Raw genomic sequence first — 20,424 nt, forward strand, 5'->3', positions numbered from 1 at the left:
GTTTTGTAAAGAGCATCTGTGATTATTTCAAGTACAACAGGAAACGCTGTCATATCACACTCACCACGTCCACCATGGGAAGTCATTAATAAAAAGTTTGCGAAGGAAGCGGGGGTCTGTGTGTATGTGTGTGTCAAGAAACATCTGTCTGAAACAGAAATCATTCTGGATTTATTGTCTAGCATCCTGAAAAGCTCAGCTCAGCGTAGGTTTGTCCTATCTTGGTTGCCTTAAACCTGAGGGCAGATCTATTTCTATCCGAGATTACACGGTTCCGTTCCTGTCATGGGATGGTATTTGGGGCAAGGTCATGCGAAAACTCTCATACAAAAAGGAACTATTCCTGTCTGCTGCTACCGATGTTTGATTTACCTCCAAGAACAGATGAAACACACACTCCTTCTCTCTTTCTTCCTCACACACACAAACATGATTAATAAAATCTTATTTCAAAAGGCACACCATCTGAAACCACATGAGTACAGTAAATTCACAATTCATTAGAAAAGACATCCTTTTCGGAATTTTCCAGTTGTGATTACTTGTAAAGCCATACTGTTTCATATTATAGAAACATTTCTAAATCTCCATTGTACTGTTTTGCATTATATGTTTTTCCCTTCACAATAAGAAACAGAGCTTTGATCATAAAACAGGCTACTTAAAACTTTAAATATCACTTTGAGACATATTAATGGGAGATATAGAGTGACAACTTATTTACATGCACTTGAAGTAGTCTGCTAGACTGTTTTAAAGATCTCATTTATTTACAATCATATTACAATTTAGTTACCAAAATTTCATTTTACTTTTTGGCCATATAGATATCAGCAAATGTACCAAATGTCACATTTTTGCTCAGTCTGGGTCTATGATTAAAACAGAGGATGTTATCCTACATCATATATGATTCATGCATCATATATGTACAAATGAATCAAATATAATTTTAAATAAAACCACAACTTTCATTTATTTAATATTTTGTAAGTGTTCACCAAACTTTTTAGTAAGAAAAATAACAAATATATTTTTATGATTATTTCATAAGTCAGGCTTCAGATGGTTAAACAGTTAACATTACTAAAATAAAAGGCACTAAGTTAGCTTGCAGTCAGTTGTGTACCACAAAAGCGGAAATGCTCTGAAAGATAAAGCTGGCATCACACTTGAGTCCTGTCTATCACTTAAACCAGAACCAAGAGGGGAAGCCATGCCTCTGGCAGTCTGTCAATGTTCTTCTCTCATTACACACAGCATGTCATGTAGTGCATCCCTTTAAAAGACAATCATGATCTTAACTTTAAACTTAGCTTTTTTAACTTTACCATTACTTGATTGCAATCTGCATCTGAATATTTATATAAAACTGCAAAAACTATAAAATTACAATATAACATAATATATAAAATAATGAATATAATAATATATACACATAAATATTATATATACTATTCTTGCTACCATTGTGTGTAGTTAAGAATGATAAGATTTATATATATATATATATATATATATATATATATATATATATATATATATATATATATATATATTTAAAACTGATCAGGTCTGAATTGGAAAAAATGAAAAGTTAATTTACAGGATGACTTAGATTTCCACTTCGGTGTCACTGTTATTAGATACATCATGCTGTATTTCCAAGTGAGTCACTGAGACATTAAAGCTGATTTTAATGGAGAAGGAAAGCCTATCTGGCTAACTGACCATCATCTGAGAGGCCATTCTATTGTCCCAAAACTCCAGTATGTCACTGGATCCCAGTGCTCAGCTCACAGTATGGCTTGAGACTTCGGAAAGAGCTAGAGCTCATCATTGGTCACTGGCCCACATTCTTCTATAACAACCACTACACAAAAACATGAAACATTTTGCTGCTTAAAGTCTAAATCTGAATTTTAACATTTTTTTCTTTTTTGGAAGGCTATTAATGACAACTCAATTTTTCCTTAAAACAATGTTTTTTACTTTTTTCCAAAATGGAAATAATAAAAGAATACAGTAAAATCTCCCAGTCATTTTGTAGTAACTTTTATATATATATTATTAATTTATATATTTACAATATTAATTTCATAAAATATAATAAATCACATTTTTTTAAGAAGAGGAACTTACATAATAATAATAATAATAAATTATATAATTTTATATATATATATATATATATATATATATATATATATATATATATATATATATATATCCACACACCAGGCTAAATAAAACAAAAAAATGAACACAGCTCATGAGTATTTAAATTTTAATACATTACTTCAGCAGCTTTCTCCACAGACAAAAGTATATGAAATATTCCTGAATTACCTCAGCATCCATTGCTTTTTCCAAAAGAGATGAAGTTTAGCTCAGGAGTTTAAAGGGCCTTTAGTGCCCAGTTTGCCACAGCATGATGGAAACTCAGGCCAGCAAAAGACACATCTAGACTGATCCACTTCACATTCGGTTCTGATCAACTTGCTTTTTCTTTCTCACCCTTCTTCTCTATCACACATCCTTCCATCTCTTGTTCTCATGAATTTATTTCTGTTTAAGCACCCCTACTAAACTCAGCTCACGGTCTGCTCCAAGATGCTGAATGATTCATGGAGGGGCGGCAAGAGAGGATCTCATTCAGCGCCTCTCCTTAGAGGCCACTGCCCCACCATGTGTAACACAAGGCTGTGGAAACCTGAGCTAAAACCCTGCTTCCTCCCCTCCTACCTGTCTTCTTCTGCACAAAATTACATTGTTGGAGTCTAGTTACTGATCTTTGATTAGATGGATCTGTTTTCTGCTAATTACTACCCACTCACCAACACAAGGCCCATGGCTCATAGCCCATTTGGTGTAAAATTGCCTCTATTTCATTTTTACAAACTGATGGATGTGTAATCACTCTGACTGCTGGGACGGTCAGTTGAGGCTCTGATGGAACCTCATTACTGTAAAGGTGTGTAAGTACTAGCCTTCCTTATGTTTAGGTTCAGATGCCCCACTCATCACTCATGTAATTAGTTTCAAATTTCAAAATACATTTTCATTCATCAGCTGACTCTAAATGAAATCAGGTAATGGTCAATGTCACTGTGTAAACACTATTAGCTGGGGTCTCATTTATAAAACTCTCCTTAGATTTCATCCTAAAAGTGTACATAGGCACACAAGCTAGATTTTGAGTACTGTCAAAAGTTTTCAGATTTATAAAACCATGCATACCTGCACAAAAATTACTTAGAGGATATAGTGCAAAATTACCATATATGGAGCTTACAACACCTAGTTTTATTATGCATAACCTCATCTGCACATTATTTCTATGCATATTCCCATCTACATGACACCTTGTTTAACACTGTCGAAGGTAGTAAGGACAGATGATATATGGACTATAAATGCCATTTGTGCCATACACATTAATTTTTATTGCTAAAAATCATCTGGTATACTTGTTTTATAATAAATATATTAAAATAACCATAAAAATGTTTAAAATAGTCATCAGAATAATAATTTAGAGTTGATCTCATTCATTTCCACTGGCCCAATAATATTTCAACTGTTGTAAAAAATTCGAATTAAATTAAGTTAATGCCATTTTGCTGATAAGATGAACATCTTTAAGCTATTTTGTGGAAAAATATAGGCCTATGTTTATTGTAGTGCGCGTCATTTACAAATTATTTTAAAAACATGAAAATCTTACCGTTTTCTCCAAGTATATCCTTCAAATAAAGTGGCATTTTTCATAATATTGTAGAGATGTCTTCACACGACATCAACAACATGCAGGGCCGTATTAAGACAGTGTGGTATTCAGACATAATTAAGGTGATTTCTCAAATGTAATTTATTAACTTTTCCAACTACCGTATTTTCGGACTATAAGTCGCATTTATTTAGAACCAAGAGAAAACATTACCGTCTACAGCCGCGAGAGGGCGCTCTATGTGTTCAGTGGTAGACTACAGGAGCACTGAGCAGCATAGAGCGCCCTCTCGCGGCTGGAGATGATCATGTTTTAAATGGTAAACAGGGATCGCTTCTGTGTCATTGTCCTCCTGAGCTCATTCTTCACTCGTTTTTAAAAAAACTTTCGATCCCTGGAACATTTTGAATTTTAGCTAAATGTCTAGCGTCCTTGTCTGTCTTTAACTTTCTTTTTGCAAAACCACTCAATTGAAGTCTGTCCATTTTGATTCATTTTCTGTAGCTGTTAAAAAAATTACACATTTGCGCGTACTTGTTGTGGACCAACTCAACTCTGACAGATTGAGGATGGAAGGGGGGGCTGATAGTGGTCATGTAATCTTTATTTATTTATAATTTATTATTATTATTGTTACGTTAGTGTTCATAAACGAGTTATGTATGGTCTTTCAAGAATTTCAAGTTAATAATAAAACAATTTTAGAAAAAATATTTTTAAAGCTTGTGTCATGTGGTGCCCCCCTAGTTGTTGTGAATGGTTGGTGCCCCTGGGCACTGGCCCAAGTGCCCTTATGCATAATCCGGCTCTGAAACCCGAACTGGATCGGACTGAATCGTTTAAACAGCTTGAACCAAGTACCAGTGTTGTCAAGTCTATTTAAAGCATCCTTGTTAAATGAAAGTAATAATTTCTATAATAATAATAATAAACTTGTGAAGCTTTTTATTTCAGATAAATGCTGATTGGATCTTTCATCAAAGAATCCTGAAAAAATTTACTCAACTGTTCGAACCAAGTACCAAGTACAACTTTAAAACTGTTTCCGTGACTTTAGAGGATAGATTTAGAGTATCAATTATATGAGTTTTGCTGTGAAAATCTGGCAACCCTTCTGGGTGCACTGCTACAAGAGTATTGTTGTGTTCAAAATACCATACTATTATACTACTCTTACTAGTTCTGCAGTCTCCAGTATATGCTGTGTATAGTGTGTCTATTTTCTGTATGCATGGAATACCTGGATGACCTACTATATTTGCCAGAATCTGCTCAATATAACTCAAGTACACTGAAATCAAGACAGAAGCTGTGTTTGGAATGGCATACTACGTACCATACAACTCCTACTACATTGCAGTACTCTGCGTGTATACTGTGAATAGTAAGTGAATGTTCTGTATGCATGGAATGCCCAGATTGCCTGATACACTGGCCGAGAATTGATGTATGTATCTGAAGACACTGCATGGGATACTGTTTTCCAAAACGCAACGTGCTCCGTGTGAAGTTTCATCGTCAAACGCGTGAGTGAACTGGAGGCGGGGAATAGTAATCTCAGATGTAAGACTTGTATTTGTATTTATATACATATACATGTAAACTGCAAACTATCACTATCTAAAAACAATGTCGCAAGTAGGACATAAATTGTACTTTAATCTCTACAGAACGTTTCCGATCAAGTCAAATTAATTCACCTTTATCTCTATAGTGCTTTATACAGTACAGTTTATTTCAAAGATAATGAATAATAAAAATATTACAATATTATATAAATAAATAACATAATTTGTTGGAAGAGACTAGTTACATTAACTCCGCCCACCAATGCCAGGCTGCGATAAACAGCACTGGAAAAGATGTCCATTTATTTCTAATATCAGTAGCGGAGTGTGTAAAAGATGTGATGAAAGATTTTGACACAAGTGACCTGAGTTCAAGGCCACCCTTTACTTAGAATACTTTTTGTACATGAAGAAAACAAAAATAACAAATTTATTCAACAATTCCGAATGGAGGAATGAAAGGAGATTAACTGAGCTTTTACAGGTTTGGAATGATATGTGGGTAAGTGATTAATGACAAAATTTTCATTTAGGGGTGGAGTAACCCTTTAAAGGGATAGTACGCTACATGCTTCTGACTGTAATTGAAGGGATAGTTCACCCTAAAATTAAATTTCTGTCATTGTTTATTCACTTACATTTTGTCCCAAAACTATATTAATTTCTTTCTTGTGCTGCACACAAAAGAAGATATTTGGAAGAATCTAGATAACCAAACAGTTGCTGGTCCACACTGAATTTGATAGTAAGGGGAAAATACTGTTTGGTTTTTCATATTCTTTCAAAATATAGTTTACAGTAGCTATGTTTAGCAAAAAAAGATAGAAATAAGTAAAATAAATAAATAGAGCCCTATTTGGGTTATTTTTTTATTTATTATTATTATTATTATTATGATTATGATTATTATTATTATTATTTTATTTCGTTTTTTTTTTTTTTTTTTGGCAATATAGCACCTCCGAACACACCTAACATTACCTGCTGTTTCAAAAAATGTTTTCTAGTCATCAAACATTGGGTAGACCAACAGATAGTCCCGCCTCAAAACTCACATCATTGGTTGAACTTAGTTTGTTGTATGTGAAACGTTGCTGTATTTGGAAGAAGTGGTACCACAGTTTGCTATTTTAAAACTATTTTGTTCGGCGTTTTATGAAAGACTAATCCAAAATCTTCGCCGGAGACAGGATTCCAAAGGTAAACTAACTCCCACAATCGTGTCCTACACATGGCTATAAAAATAAATTCTGAAATGCACATGGTGTAACTGTAAAATGATTCGCACAGCTCGAGATCGGAAATTCCGCAGCAGCACAAAATGGCCATGTTAATATTCATAGCCCTAATTAGTGTCCCCGACTACACCTTTGACCTAATTTATACGTTAGTGGTGCAAGGCGATACAGTGGTGAAACAGATGCTCTCTTGTAACTAAACACAACACACTTCAGATAAAAAAGGAACTAAACTGACCGTGATGGGGTAGACCCTCAAAGATAACATGTTGTTGTTATGTTTTATTAGACCATCATATAAACATTGGAAGAAATTATTTAGTTGCCAATAATGATATTGCCTCCAACTGTACGTTTGTATTTTACATTTGTAATTTTCAAGTGAAAATTGTAAACATGTATGCCATGCTGTGTTCAGCAATTATAAAAAAGTATATTAGTTTGTCAGGATAGATAGATAGATAGATAGATAGATAGATAGACTAATACAATTTTGATTATCCATTACCTAACAAATAATTATGTATGACTCATCTAATATAGGTTAAGGTCAACAGTCCAGTGTCAAGAAATAAGCATCAAACTCTCTCCAGAGCAAAAGCGCTGCTATACACAGTTGGTGCATCTTACCTTAGAGTTCAGGCAGTACATATTTTGATGAGAGCAAGACAAAATTTGCGTCCTGTTTGGTTTGTTTGAATTGAAAGTCCCGAGAGAGAATGGGGCAGTGCCAGTGGTGCAGAGAGGTGTAGCGCACTGTATGTGCGATGGTGTCCAGCGTTAGAAAATAAAAGGTCCAAGAAGAGTTGAAGTGGGACACAGCTTATTATGGCTGCATCACCTGGATTTATGGACATCCCACTATATGAAACATGCTCTACATGGGTTGTCGTAGTGTCCTATTTTTCTTTTCTTTTTTCTTTCTTTTTTTTTAGTTTGCGATTGGCCTCATTCCCAAATGCTCAAGGCAGACTACACAGGATTGTGATCTTAATATATAGTGTGATTTGTTTTTAAATGTAATCGTATTTATTTATGTTTGTAAAAGTCGAATGAAGTAACTCAAAATCATTATTGCGGTGTCATTTTAAACCTATTTATAGAACCTGTTAATGTCAAGATAATATTAATGTACATCAGAATTACTAACTGTACATTTTGGGCAATACTTGATGGTTGTACTTAATAATATATTAATTCTCATTTTTGCTGTGTTTAATATCTAACAGTAGTATTAACCTTTTTAAAGGTATTAATGTTGTGAGTTTTTAACCTATAGCTATAAAATGATCAAACAACCCTTTTTTTGTTTTTAAACCTTGGTAAGTCTATAAAATCACAATCTTTTTTCCAATATGATTGATGAAATACATTAATGAATTAATTGTATTCATTTATTGACCAGATAATGTAATTATTTGCAATATAACAAAATGTAGATGATTATTACAAGGTCAACCTCATAAAAGGACAGCTGTGATCCATTTGCAATATAAATGTACTATACAATGCAAAAATATTCAATTGTAAAGTATAATGTTTAATTTTCCTCTCTGCTTTAGAAAAAAAAAATTCAGGAATAAATGGCATAATGTTACTTCAGAGAGCTTTCCAATCAACTGGCTTCTTTCCTGATGCTTTAAGCAAAACGTTAGTTTTAGAGAAGTGCCTACATCCAAAGAAGCCAAAATGTGCTGAGTACGGTGATGGATGTGAAGTCTCTAGGACATGATGACGTTTCTGGAAAAGAAAGAAAAAACAGCCATTCATACATTTCGTTATATTGTATCATAATGTGTTTTAAAGGTGCAATTTAGTCATAAAACTAGCAAAAGTGTCTGGTAACAGTGACATTCTGGTGACCAAAAACTCAATGGCCTTCATGAGACAACTACTCCATGTAAAATAAAACCACTTTAATGTCTCATGAGTGTACATAATTTTTTTACAAACTTTTTAAAAAGTTTCGTTCATCTCTTTATGTGTAAACGTTGTTTAAAAAAAGTGCACTTTTATTCCTGGTAAATTTATTGACATTTCATAATTCTGTCTCCATTAACTTACTCTGTCGATCACTCTGCCTTTCCTCTGAGCGTAAGAACCCCAAAGCAGAAAGACCAAGCCATTGAGATTCCTGCTGAGCCACAGGACCACAGCATCTGTGAAGATCTCCCAGCCTTGACCCTCATGAGAGGTGGGTTGATGAGCCCTCACTGTCAACACAGAATTCAGCAGCAGAACACCTGACAATGGAAAGAACATTGACAAATTTTAACTTGTAGCACCTTGTTGGGTTACTCATATACAGGCACATGCACAACAGGTCAAAAGTTTAGGGTCAAAAGAAGTCCTTTATACTCAAAGCAGTGCTCTATGCTTGTTTTTTTTTTTTATTAGGAGCACAGTCAAAAATTCAGGATCACCTTCTGATTAATAATATGAGGTGATATTTGACTCCTTAAAGTGATTTACTTGGGCATTTTACTTCGCCATTCATTTTTGCAAGGGAATTTTGTCATCTTTATTTTGTCAAGTTCAAAAATGTATAAGGTTTTTCAAATTTCGAATTAAAACAATAGAATAAGAAGAATACGTTACAGATCAAATAAAATCAATATTAACAAAATTAATTTGCAATACAGCAGTAGATTTAAAGGGTTATTTCACCCCAAAATGAAAATTTGGCCATAAATTACTTCCCCTTTAGTCATCCTAGGTGTATATGACTTTCTTCTTTCAGACGAAACCAGTCAGAGTTATTTAAAAATAAGTTTAATAAATAACGCATCCATAAAAAAATTTTCATGGGGCAAACAACAGCTTTCTGTAGCGAATCTTTAAATTTTTGTAAGAAAAATATCCATATTCAAAATTTAATAATCACTTGAATCTAGCTTGCGCTCACATTTGTAAACAAATCAGTTCCAGGAGAGCAGGAAAGCAGGAGACTTTGCTTCCTTTTGTCCTGTTAAAAAACGTTGGTTTTCACGAGACTCACAGGCGCATGCGCAGCGCTGATCTTATACGTCATCCACCCTAGAACTGCTTCTGTGTATAACTGTTTGCACAAGCTACATTAAAGTGATAAATACATTTTGAATATGGATATTTTTCTGCAAAAATGCATCGATTCACAACAGACTGTCTTTGTTCACCCCCCTGAGCCGTTTGAGACATTTTTGTTTTTGTTTTTTTTAATGGATGTGCTTTTTATTAAACTTCTCTTGGACTGAGGCAGTGCAACACCCACTGAGTGGCATCAAACTAAGGAGCCCCACACATGACTTTCAAGAAAAAAAAAAAAATTGTGCACATGATTTATTAATTTGTTGAAATGATTAAACTAAAACTGCCAATAGGTGGCGGCAAGTTACTGATTTTATTACTGAATCATTCAGTGCAAACACAAATATGCTAATCGGGACAGTAGCACTGTTGCTCCTAAATATTTTTTCATAGTTGCATGCAGTAGTTTTCGCACTGTGTGCATTTATTTAATCAAAAGTACAATAAATGGATATACTGTGCAATATTATTAAAGTTTAAAATAATTATTTTTTATATATTTTAAAATTACAAATGTTAACATTTTCAGCAGCCATTATTCCAGTTTTCAGTGCCGTGTAATCCTTCGCAAATCATTCAAATATGCTGATTTAAAAACAATGTTAAAAACACTTTAGCCATAGTTTGACAGCTCTTTTTCAAGATTCTTGAAAATTCAAAAGAACAACATTTATTTGAAAGGTTATTTATTGTAAAATTATAAATGTCTTTAAAAATGTATTCATTTCTTTCAAAATAAATAATAAATACATTTAAACTACCCTGTTTAGCCCATTCTGTGAGGTCTCCATGACCTGGATGCCCGAAGCCAACAATATCTTCCTTCAACTCCGCGAATATGTTTTCCAAACTGAAATAAGTGAAGCAGGTCAACATACAGAGTAGTCATTAGAGATGTACTGTAAGATATCACTGTGGAGAGAGTTATTTTCAGAGTTCAGTACACTGTGGTACCTAGGAGGAGGAGGTTTAGGCCTCAGCACACTGAAGGCCAAACCATGAGCCTGACCTGGATGGTGATAGGGGTCTTGCCCAAGAATGACCACTTTTACCTGTCAACACAAATACAACCTGTAGTCTATTTAAACGCTATGGCCTTTTCCTTTTTATACTCTCTATTCAGGAACTTACATCTTCAATTGCACACAAAGTTGTGCAATAAAACACCTGCTCAGGGCTTGGATAAACAGTAAAGTTTTTCCTCTCCATTGAAACAAAAGACATGAGCTGAAATACAACAATACAGGAACAGGTTTTTCTTCTTTACATCTTTACATTGTAATTTTGGTGATGTCTCATACTAATCTCACTTACTTTTGTAAAATAAGGTTTTGTAAATTCAGTCCCGATTTGTCTTCGCCAGCTTTCACCAATGGGTACAGGTACATTTCTGCTGGCCAGTCGTTCCAGTGCGGCGCGTCTGTTCCGCTCTATCTGATGCAGCTGCTCCTCACTGAGCTGCATGCTCTCAACACTAACTTGCTCTTTCCAGCATGCATTGTCATTTAAGCAAATAAATTATAGGAATAGCATACACTTAGATACAGGAGTATTTATGAAATGACTGTATTACAGTAGGTATGGCACACAATGAATGAACAGGAAATGCAGGAAAAGTTTGAATATATTATTTTTTACAATAATTAGCTAAAATAGTCAGATTGTTGAATTTATTCAGACTCTTAACCTACCTTTTGAGATGTCCGAAGTAATACAAGTTGTGTAAAGTAAGTCAGTGTTGTTGTTTCTCGGACCCCTTCACAAATACTGCTGCATCACCGTTACTCTGCCATGTCATGCAAATACTATTTCACTCAATAATTTGCAAAACTGAAAGCGAAACTTCAACTCTAAACCATGTTTCCTTAACCATGACTGTAACCGTTAACCAGATACATAACATGATTATATGTTGATTAAATATGACTAAATTTGTAATCTGGTAGTATTTCCTTTGTGAATCTTTTTAGATACAGCTATTATGTAAAAAGGGTTTTAAAAAACATTATTTAAAAGCATTAACATTTCTAACTTACATTAACATTACAAGGGCAAGGTATTGCTTGGTACAGAAAAATACATTTAATTCACCTGATCCTAGTTTATCCTGTTTGACTTGAAGCCCCTCATTGTCCAGGACAATGTTCCTTTAGGGCCCCTTCCAAGAATGACACATGAACCATAAACATGGCACCTGGTGGCCAAGGTTGGTACTGCATGATAATGTTAAAAGGCCATATATATATATATATATATATATATGGAATTCATAGAGGAATAGAATTCAAAGATATCATTTTTTTCAGACACCTTTAACTGTTTGTTTTCATATTGCGCTTCAGAGCTCCCCTACAGAACAGTGTGTTCATTGATAAAAAAGAATAGTTGTTGAGGGAAATTACAAAAAATATATATTTTCAGTTATATTGCTATTGAAGGTAAGGTTTATTTTATTTGTTTTTTTTTTACCATATCTAATCTAGATTTGCGTTATTGTTTAGTTATTTGAAAAAATTAATTTTAATACTTTTAAGTCATCCTGCTGTTTCCTTATAAGGCTTCCTCGGCTCCCTGGATGAGAATTACAGCCCTAGTTGTTTCATATCACTTCAGTTATCTTTGCTGTTTGGACATAGAATAACTAGTGTGAAGTGTTTATACATCTGAATAACATTTCTGTATGAATAAACATGTTTAAAAATCTGATATATACTGCCACCAAGAGAAACAGAACACAAAAAAAGAGTATTTATTTATTAATTCAAAAGAGGATGTAGTGGGAAAATAAATGTCTAGCTAATGAAATCTGATAGTTTCCCCTTTTCTTAACATCCCTAATACAAATTTTCGAATGGTGATAAATATGATTTTATGAATGAATCCCACACATTTCCTTGACCTAGATTTTAGTGTTTTTTTTTTTTTTGTTTTTTTTTGTTTAGGGACAACAGATGGCGTGTGGATTGCACTCTGGAGGACTGTGTGAGGCCAACCCACTCTTACCACCCCTGAGGTTATGTTGATGTAATCAGAGACAAACGCCGGTCTAACTCGTTCTGTAGCCCAGTACACTGTTGTCGTTTAGCGTTCCATTATAGCCCAGTGAAATGAGCGCACTGAAAAGATCGAAGCAAGTGCCTTACAAACGCTGGAAAGACACAAATATAAGGTAAGATATGTGTGTTTGGTGTTACATTTTAAAATGTGTTTAAAAATGTTGTGGCTGGTAGGTACCATTTCCACTACCGGTCAAAAGTTTGGGATCAGTAAGATTTTTTATGTTTTTAAAGAGGTTTCTTATGCTCATCAAGGCTGTATCTATTTGCTAAAAAAATACATAAAAATATGTAATTTACTGAAATATTATTGCAATTTTCTTTTTTAATATACTTTAAAATATAATTTATTCCTGTGAAGCAAAGTTTTAGTCTGCAAAGTCCAGTCTTCAGTGTCACATGATCCTTCAGAAATCAATGTAATATGCTGATTTATAATCATTGCTGGAAACATTATTTGGGGCCGGTGATAATTTTTTCAGGATTCATTGATAAATAGAAAGTTAAAAAGAACAATGTTTATTCAAAATAGAAATTATGTTTTACAATAAACACTACTATTCAAAAGTTTGGGGTTTCTTTTTAAAAAAATAAATTAATACTTTTATTCAGCAAGGATGTGTTGAATGGATAAAAAGTGATAGTAAAGACTTATATTGTTAGAAAAGATTTCCATTTTGAATAAATGCTGTTCTTTTTAACTTTTTCATTCATCAAAGAACAGTATCATAGGTTCCAAAAAAAAAAAAAAAAAAAAAAAAAAAAATATATATATATATATATATATATATATATATATATATATATATATATATATATATATATATATATATATATATATATATATATATATATATTAAACAGCACAACAGTTTCAACACTGATTATAAATCAGAATTAGAATGATTTCTGTAGGATCATGTGACTCTGAAGACTGAAGTAATTAAAAAGTATGCCCTGCATCACAGAAATAAATTATATGTTAATGTATACTAAAATAAAATACCAATATTAGAAATCACAATAATGTTTCACAATATTACTGTTTTTTTCTGTATTTTTGATCAAATAAATACAGCCTTGATAAGAGACTGCATACAAAAAAAAATTAAACATTACAAATTTTAACTGATAACACAATTTTGAATGGCAGTGCACACCTGTGCTGGTGTCTTAGAACTTTTAATGAAGTGAAAACTGAAAACCATAGTCTAGACCAGTGGTTCCCAACCTTTTTCAACTCGCGGCCCACACAACCAAACACATGTGTTTGCGCGGCCCACTTCAAAAAAATTAACTGACCCCGCTATTGTTGGGTTAATAACTTAGTACTCCGAAGCTAGATTTTAAACTGTATTTATTGAATAAACTAGGGCTGTGCGATATGGACAAACAAAAAAAAAAAAAAACTATCGCGATTTTTTTTATCAATTTTGCAATTGTGACACACATCGATATGCTTTTACAGTCATAAATGCATTCAGGATTAATTTGAAACATATTTCCAAAAGAAAACCAATCAGAGCTTTATCCAAAAGTCATCTCTAGAACAGACATAAGTCAAAATTATCACTATAGTGAAGATGTAAAAAAATGTATAGACTTGTGGCAAAAAAAAAAAAAAAAATCCTGTATACAGGGACTTTTTTTTCTTTTTTGCCATGCATTGTTCATAGAGCTCATTAATTGTAGCGGTGCCTCAGGTGTTTGCAGTGTATGCGGTCAGCAGTGAGAGCGCATAAATATAACGTGAAAGCACATTAAAATAATGCACGAGTGCGAATCTATCTGTTCGCAGCAGATTTCCTTTGCTCTGTCACAAAACCAGTCGTGCTTGCTCAGATACACACTGCTTTGCGAGGAGAGAGTGTGCACACTTAAAACGTGTCTCCTCTCACTTAAACTGCATCCTGTTCACTAACAAATTCACTCTATGCTCATGTGTTAGACATGAATTATCGCACGTTTTTATTTCTAGCCTTTTACCGCAGTGAGAACGCTCTGATCCGTCAACATTGGCTCAGAAAAAAGGTGCATCACAGACAGTGTGTGAACCTGGAGTTAGGCATATGCCCAGTCTCTGTTCTCGCGCTAGGCGCAATGCATTCTGATGGGATCGGATACGGGAGGTCAGGGCCGCGGAAAATTGTGGTATAAAGCGATTTAGAAATCGCGCACGCTCAAATCGTGATTTTAGGACGTTTTCTTTTAATCGCACAGCCCTAATAATGGACTGGAAATGAACAGAAAATAATTGGCGGCCCACCTGCAATACCACGGACCACAGGTTGAAAACCACTGGTCTAGACAAAGGACAACGTTTTAAATTCTGTTTAGTTTGTGAAATGAAAATCCGACTACAATACTTTCAATTGAGTTTAAATATTAATAAGTGTCAGATTTGCACAAAAGCTAATATTTTAATTTTTGTTTAGTTTTGTGACTTCACAGACAGATGATAAAAGCATAACTACTGTTCATGAAGAGCAGCCTGGGAAAAATGAGCCTAGCAATGAAGGAGTTTGCACTATTCTGGAGCAAGATTTGGGGGAGAGCAAGAACAGAAGATCTGGAACCTCAGGTAGGCATCTATATCCAACATCTACTTTTGTATGAATGTGCAATTTAAACATTTTCTCTTTGTTCTAGTATAGAGTTGAATCTTTATGTATAAAAAAGGGTAATTAATGTCTGTGGTGTATTGTACGTATGCCATCAGTGCAATTTATTTATGTTCTTTGGTTGTGAAGTCAGTTTAGGATGCTTAAAAATAAAAAAATAATATTGTTCAAGAAATGAAATTATGTACTGGATATCATTAAAGTAAAAATCTGCCTTTTTTGTCTATAGAGCATTACAAAAAGTATGTATTGATGCTCATAAAAATTAGCCTTCTATATAATAAGGCACAAATATGACATAAAGACATAAGACATGAAGAATAATAGATTGTGGGACTTTTTTTTACATGGTATCATTGTTGCATTTTTTTTTTTAAATTACTGAAATCTGTTTGTCATATGCTTTCAGAAAATAGATATCAGGTTATCACTTTGTCAACAGAATTAAATTCCTCACAGGCTTGACGTCATGCTTAGTTTAATTCAAACCACAATTCCTTCCTGCATGGCTCAGTCTTGAGGAGATAACTTTAAGGTCTATTTGGTGATTTGTGCATGGCTGTATACAATATCTTCTCATCATTCGTTATATATGCATTTCATCAGAAACCTTCACTGTGGAAGAAGCAGTTGAGGCTATTGGTTTTGGAAAGTTTCAGTGGAAGCTGTCTATGCTAACAGGAGTTGCATGGGTAAGAAATTCATTCTTCAATTTGTTTGGTCCATTCACTTTACTTAAAAACTTGTTTCATGAAAACTCAAACTCTTATGTTTCATATTTGCGTGCAAAGATGGCCGATGCTATGGAAATGATGCTCCTTAGTATTGCAACCCCTCAACTGCGCTGTGAGTGGAGGCTCTCCAGCTGGAAAGTGGCATTCATAACAACGGTCAGTATATTCACTGTTAAACACTAACATGGTTAAAGAACTCCTGGGGTTACATTTGGACATAGCTTGCTGAAATATGGTAGAATGTTGATTTTTCACACTCTGTGTTGTTAAGACTTTCATAATATTTAATCTTTTGACTCTTAAATGGATTATTGTAATTTTGTTCCTTGTTAGATGGTGTTCATTGGAATGATGATCAGCTCCTCGCTTTGGGGGAACATTTCAGACAAGTACGGCCGGAAAGTGGTATGTTTGGTTTAAACTGAAACGAGCAAATGAATAATGTCAATGAAAGCATTTTTATGTAACTAAGGACTTAAAGTAGTCATTGTTGCCTCCATCTTTTAGTGTTTAATACTGTGCATGCTGTGGTCATTGCACTATGGGTTTCTCAGTGCTTTCGCACCTACTTACAGCTGGATTTTAATCTTGCGAGGCCTTGTGGGATTTGGCCTAGGAGGAGCCCCTCAGTCGTGAGTTTTACCATCAGTGAAGTGTGACTTTTGGTTTTATAACAAACTCAAAGGTCACATTAAGTGAGGGACATTCAGTACTTTCTTGTGGTACTTATTTCATGTTCTAGATATTAAAGGAACACTCCACTTTAAAAAAAAAAAAGCAAATTTTCCAACTCCCCTAGAGTTAAACAGTTGAGTTTTATCATTTTCGAATCAATTCAGCCAATCTCCGGGTCTGGCGGTAGCACTTTTAGCTTAGCTTAGCTTAGCATAGATCATTGAATCTGATTAGACCGTTAGCATCTCGCTCAAAAATGACCAAAGAGTTTCTAAATTTTTCCTCTTCTGTAGTTACACAAGACTGACGGAAAATAAAAAGTAAAGTCTGATATGGCTAGGAACTATAATCTAATTTATCAAACATACAATTATTTGTATCTGTAGCCTATATACTAGAGTTCAAAAGTTTGGGGTCAGTAAGATGTTTGAAAAAGTCACAGTTTAGATGAATTAATGTTACAAAATGTATATTTCAAATAATTGCTGTTTTTTAAGCCACACGTATCCCGGTTTCCACAAAAATATAAAGCTGTATAACTTTTTTCAACGTTAATTATAATACGAAATGTTTCTTGATGGGCAAATAAGAATATATGAATGATTTCTGAAGGGTCAAGTGACACTGAAGACTGGAGTAATGGGTGCTGAAAATTCTGCTTTGCCATCACAAGAATGAATTAAAGTAAATTATATTAAAATCGAAAAATGTTTATTCTAAATTGTATGTATTTTATATATTTAATGTATTTTGATCAAATAAATGTAGCTTTGGGGAGCAAAAGAGACCTCTTTGAAAACATTGCAACAACCCCCATACTTATTTTCATACTATTTGTACTGTATATAATATTTTATGATTTATTTTATATTTTATATATTTTTAATATATTTGAATTTCTTCCCTTACAGAGTGACATTATATACTGAATTCCTCCCAGTGAAATCCAGAGGGAAATCCGTAATCCTTTTAGGGGTAATTCAGATGCAATTTTACAGAGATAGTTGATTTCGTAATTGACTGAAGCAAAGTATATTATGTTAAATATAACATAAACATGCCTTGATGATAATTAATTTAAAATAAAAAATGAAATATTCTGTTCTTTATAGGTGTTTTGGGGCTTGGGTGCTGTATTTGAAGTGTTACTGGCTATGGTGGTCATGCCCACATTAGGCTGGAAATGGCTGCTAGCTTTCTCCACCCTTCCTCTAGTTGTCTTTGCTGCCTCCTGCTGTGTATGTATGGCTGTAACAATATTTAAACTGTTTCTAGACACAAGGCTCATGATTAGGCACCTTAAATTCAGATAGAATCCATATTAATTCTACTGTCTGATTGTGAATTGTGGGCATTTGTCTGCAGTGGTTACCCGAGAGTGCTAGATTTGATGTACTGAGAGGCAGAGAAGACAAGGCCCTGGACACTTTGAAATGTATAGCAGCAGCTAATGGGAGCTCTGTGCCTACTGGAAGACTTATAGCCAACACACAGGTACTGTATGTGGGGCTACCAGTACTAAACCTTTTCTCAAAATCTCCCCCTCACACATTACTGAAGAATTTCTCATTAACTAGAGAAGTGAATGATTGTGTTTATGTGTTCTAGACTGAACGTGGGAGGATTAGAGATCTTTTTATTCCAGAATACCGAAAAACAACACTCTTAGTCTGGTTTATCTGGTATGCAGATTGTTCAGAATGGTCAAATCCTTCCATGTAAAATAAAATAAAAAACATAAAACTAAAAACTCACCTACTTTGTTTGTTTTACACACACACAGGTTTTGTAATGCTTTTTCATATTATGGTCTTGTGCTGCTGACCACTGAGCTGTTCCAAGCAGGATCTGCATGTAGTGGTGAGTGGTTTGCAAGTATTTTTTTGACCAAGATCATCATAAAATGTGCACAAACTAGATTTTGACACACTTTTGTATTTAACTTATACTACAACAACAAATTGTAACTATACAACTGTTCAAAAGTTTGGGGTCGGTAAGATTTTGCATGTTTTTGAAAGAAGTCTCTTATACTTACCGAGGCTGAATTTATTTGTTGAAAAAATATAGTGAAAACAGTAATATTGTGAAATTTATTATTTAATTTAAAATAACACTTTTCTATTTTAATATACTTTAAAGTGTAATTTATTCCGGTGATGTCAAAGCTATTTCCAGCAAATTTATATATATATATATATATATATATATATAATTTAATTTTTTTTCAAGATTCTGTTGATGAAACAAATCCTTTACTGTCACTTTGGACTAATGACCCCAAACTTTTGAAGATTAGTGTAACATTTTCTGTGGTCATCATAGAAAGTTATATCTTTTTAGTATAGCTAGCACATGCAACAGGTTTTGAATAGTAATGACCGTCATTTCTTTAATAAATGTCTCATACAATTTAAACACGTTAAGCACAATGTGTTGTACATTTCCATAATTCTAGCCACCGACAAATCAAATATGGAACCTCTGTGCAGTTTGGAGTGCAGTTATCTGACATTTCAAGATTATGTGGACCTTTTGTGGACCACCTTCGCAGAATTTCCAGGTCACGTGACACCTTAACTCATTCTCTCCTCTCATGTTTTTAGTTAATCAACTTAAATGCAAACATTGTTATATAATCTACAAATAAACTAATAATAGTCAACTTTGCAATCTGTGTCTTGATGTCAGAATAGGTATTCTGTTGACCGTGTGGATGATTGATCGAATTGGCAGGAGAAAAAGCATGGCAGTTTGTTTTTTAATGTTCTCTGTGTCGATTTTGCCACTGTATGCCTGCACACAAAGGTACATTGATAAAGTCATGAAAAATTTGTATAGATTCTAATTAGGATGCAAAAATAAACTTTGTAATTGCAAAAGTAATAAAAAGAAGGGCCTAAATATTTTTAAGCCACTGTAAATGACATGTTTTACTTTACTATTTCCAGGACACTTCTCATAGTCTTTATTTTCATTGCTCGAGCCTGTATAACAGGGGGCTGGCAGGTTGCATATGTTTATACACCTGAGGTGAGGCTTCATTGTAAAGTGCATAATTATGCTTAGTAGAATTTTGATTTAGAATGCTATTTCCTTTATTTCTTGTCTTGGCCTCCTCAGGTTTTCCCCACAGCAACCAGAGCTATTGGTATTGGTACAGGCAGTGGGATGGCTCGTGTTGGAGCTCTCATCACACCATTTTTTGCTCAGGTAAAGCATTCCTCTGGTTTCATAAGAAGATGAAGGTGTAATGAACATGTTCTGATGCTTTCCTGTATGTGCGTTTGTGGCTGTCCCCCTTCAGGTCCTTTTGAAGTCATCCGTTTACCTGACTCTGTCTGTGTATTTAATATGTTGCTTGCTTGGCACAGTGGCATCCTGGTTTTTGCCCATGGAAACAACAGGGCGGAGCCTTCAGGAATCAACGCAAAGCACCATGGAACAAAAAAACATAGAGAGGCCGCATGGCTCTGAAACAACCGAGTCTTCCAGCAATACTTGTCCTTAACAGCATATGGAAAACTGAATATGTGAAACCTAAGGATTAATAGTGGAAAAGACCATAATGTATAATTTTGCCATGGATTAAATGTTATGTAAATTCATTATAAATTCAAGATTTTTAAATAAATGTTAATTCATTTCTACGTATATATTATGCTAAAAAAAATCTGAAATCTGTTGTGTGGCACTCCTTAAGATTTAATTCTGTGCTTTATTTTCTCACAATTTC

The 20,424-nt window shown here is 33.9% G+C and overlaps 2 protein-coding genes across 2 annotated transcripts; one reads left to right on the forward strand and one right to left on the reverse strand.

Annotated features, from left to right (window-relative positions):
- The first annotated feature begins 6,343 nt into the window (after positions 1-6,343).
- Positions 6,344-20,342, forward strand: LOC127957371 (synaptic vesicle 2-related protein-like). The gene is made up of 18 exons (XM_052555875.1): positions 6,344-6,498; positions 8,636-8,730; positions 12,545-12,771; positions 15,094-15,239; positions 15,886-15,971; positions 16,071-16,169; positions 16,347-16,418; positions 16,521-16,645; positions 17,600-17,663; positions 17,801-17,926; positions 18,054-18,182; positions 18,297-18,370; positions 18,472-18,548; positions 19,147-19,251; positions 19,385-19,496; positions 19,640-19,721; positions 19,812-19,901; positions 19,996-20,342. The coding sequence occupies exons 3-18, from the start codon at positions 12,710-12,712 to the stop codon at positions 20,197-20,199; spliced, it is 1,653 nt and encodes a 550-aa protein (XP_052411835.1). The 5' UTR covers positions 6,344-6,498; positions 8,636-8,730; positions 12,545-12,709; the 3' UTR covers positions 20,200-20,342.
- On the reverse strand, positions 7,910-11,411 carry ungb (uracil DNA glycosylase b). The gene is made up of 7 exons (XM_052555911.1): positions 11,294-11,411; positions 10,917-11,086; positions 10,734-10,829; positions 10,557-10,654; positions 10,364-10,452; positions 8,601-8,779; positions 7,910-8,276 (listed from the first exon to the last, which is right to left on the reverse strand). The coding sequence occupies exons 2-7, from the start codon at positions 11,064-11,066 to the stop codon at positions 8,136-8,138; spliced, it is 753 nt and encodes a 250-aa protein (XP_052411871.1). The 5' UTR covers positions 11,067-11,086; positions 11,294-11,411; the 3' UTR covers positions 7,910-8,135.
- Positions 20,343-20,424: the final 82 nt, after the last annotated feature.

This window comes from Carassius gibelio, chromosome B5 (assembly GCF_023724105.1).
Source record: "Carassius gibelio isolate Cgi1373 ecotype wild population from Czech Republic chromosome B5, carGib1.2-hapl.c, whole genome shotgun sequence".
Taxonomy (NCBI): domain Eukaryota; kingdom Metazoa; phylum Chordata; class Actinopteri; order Cypriniformes; family Cyprinidae; genus Carassius; species Carassius gibelio.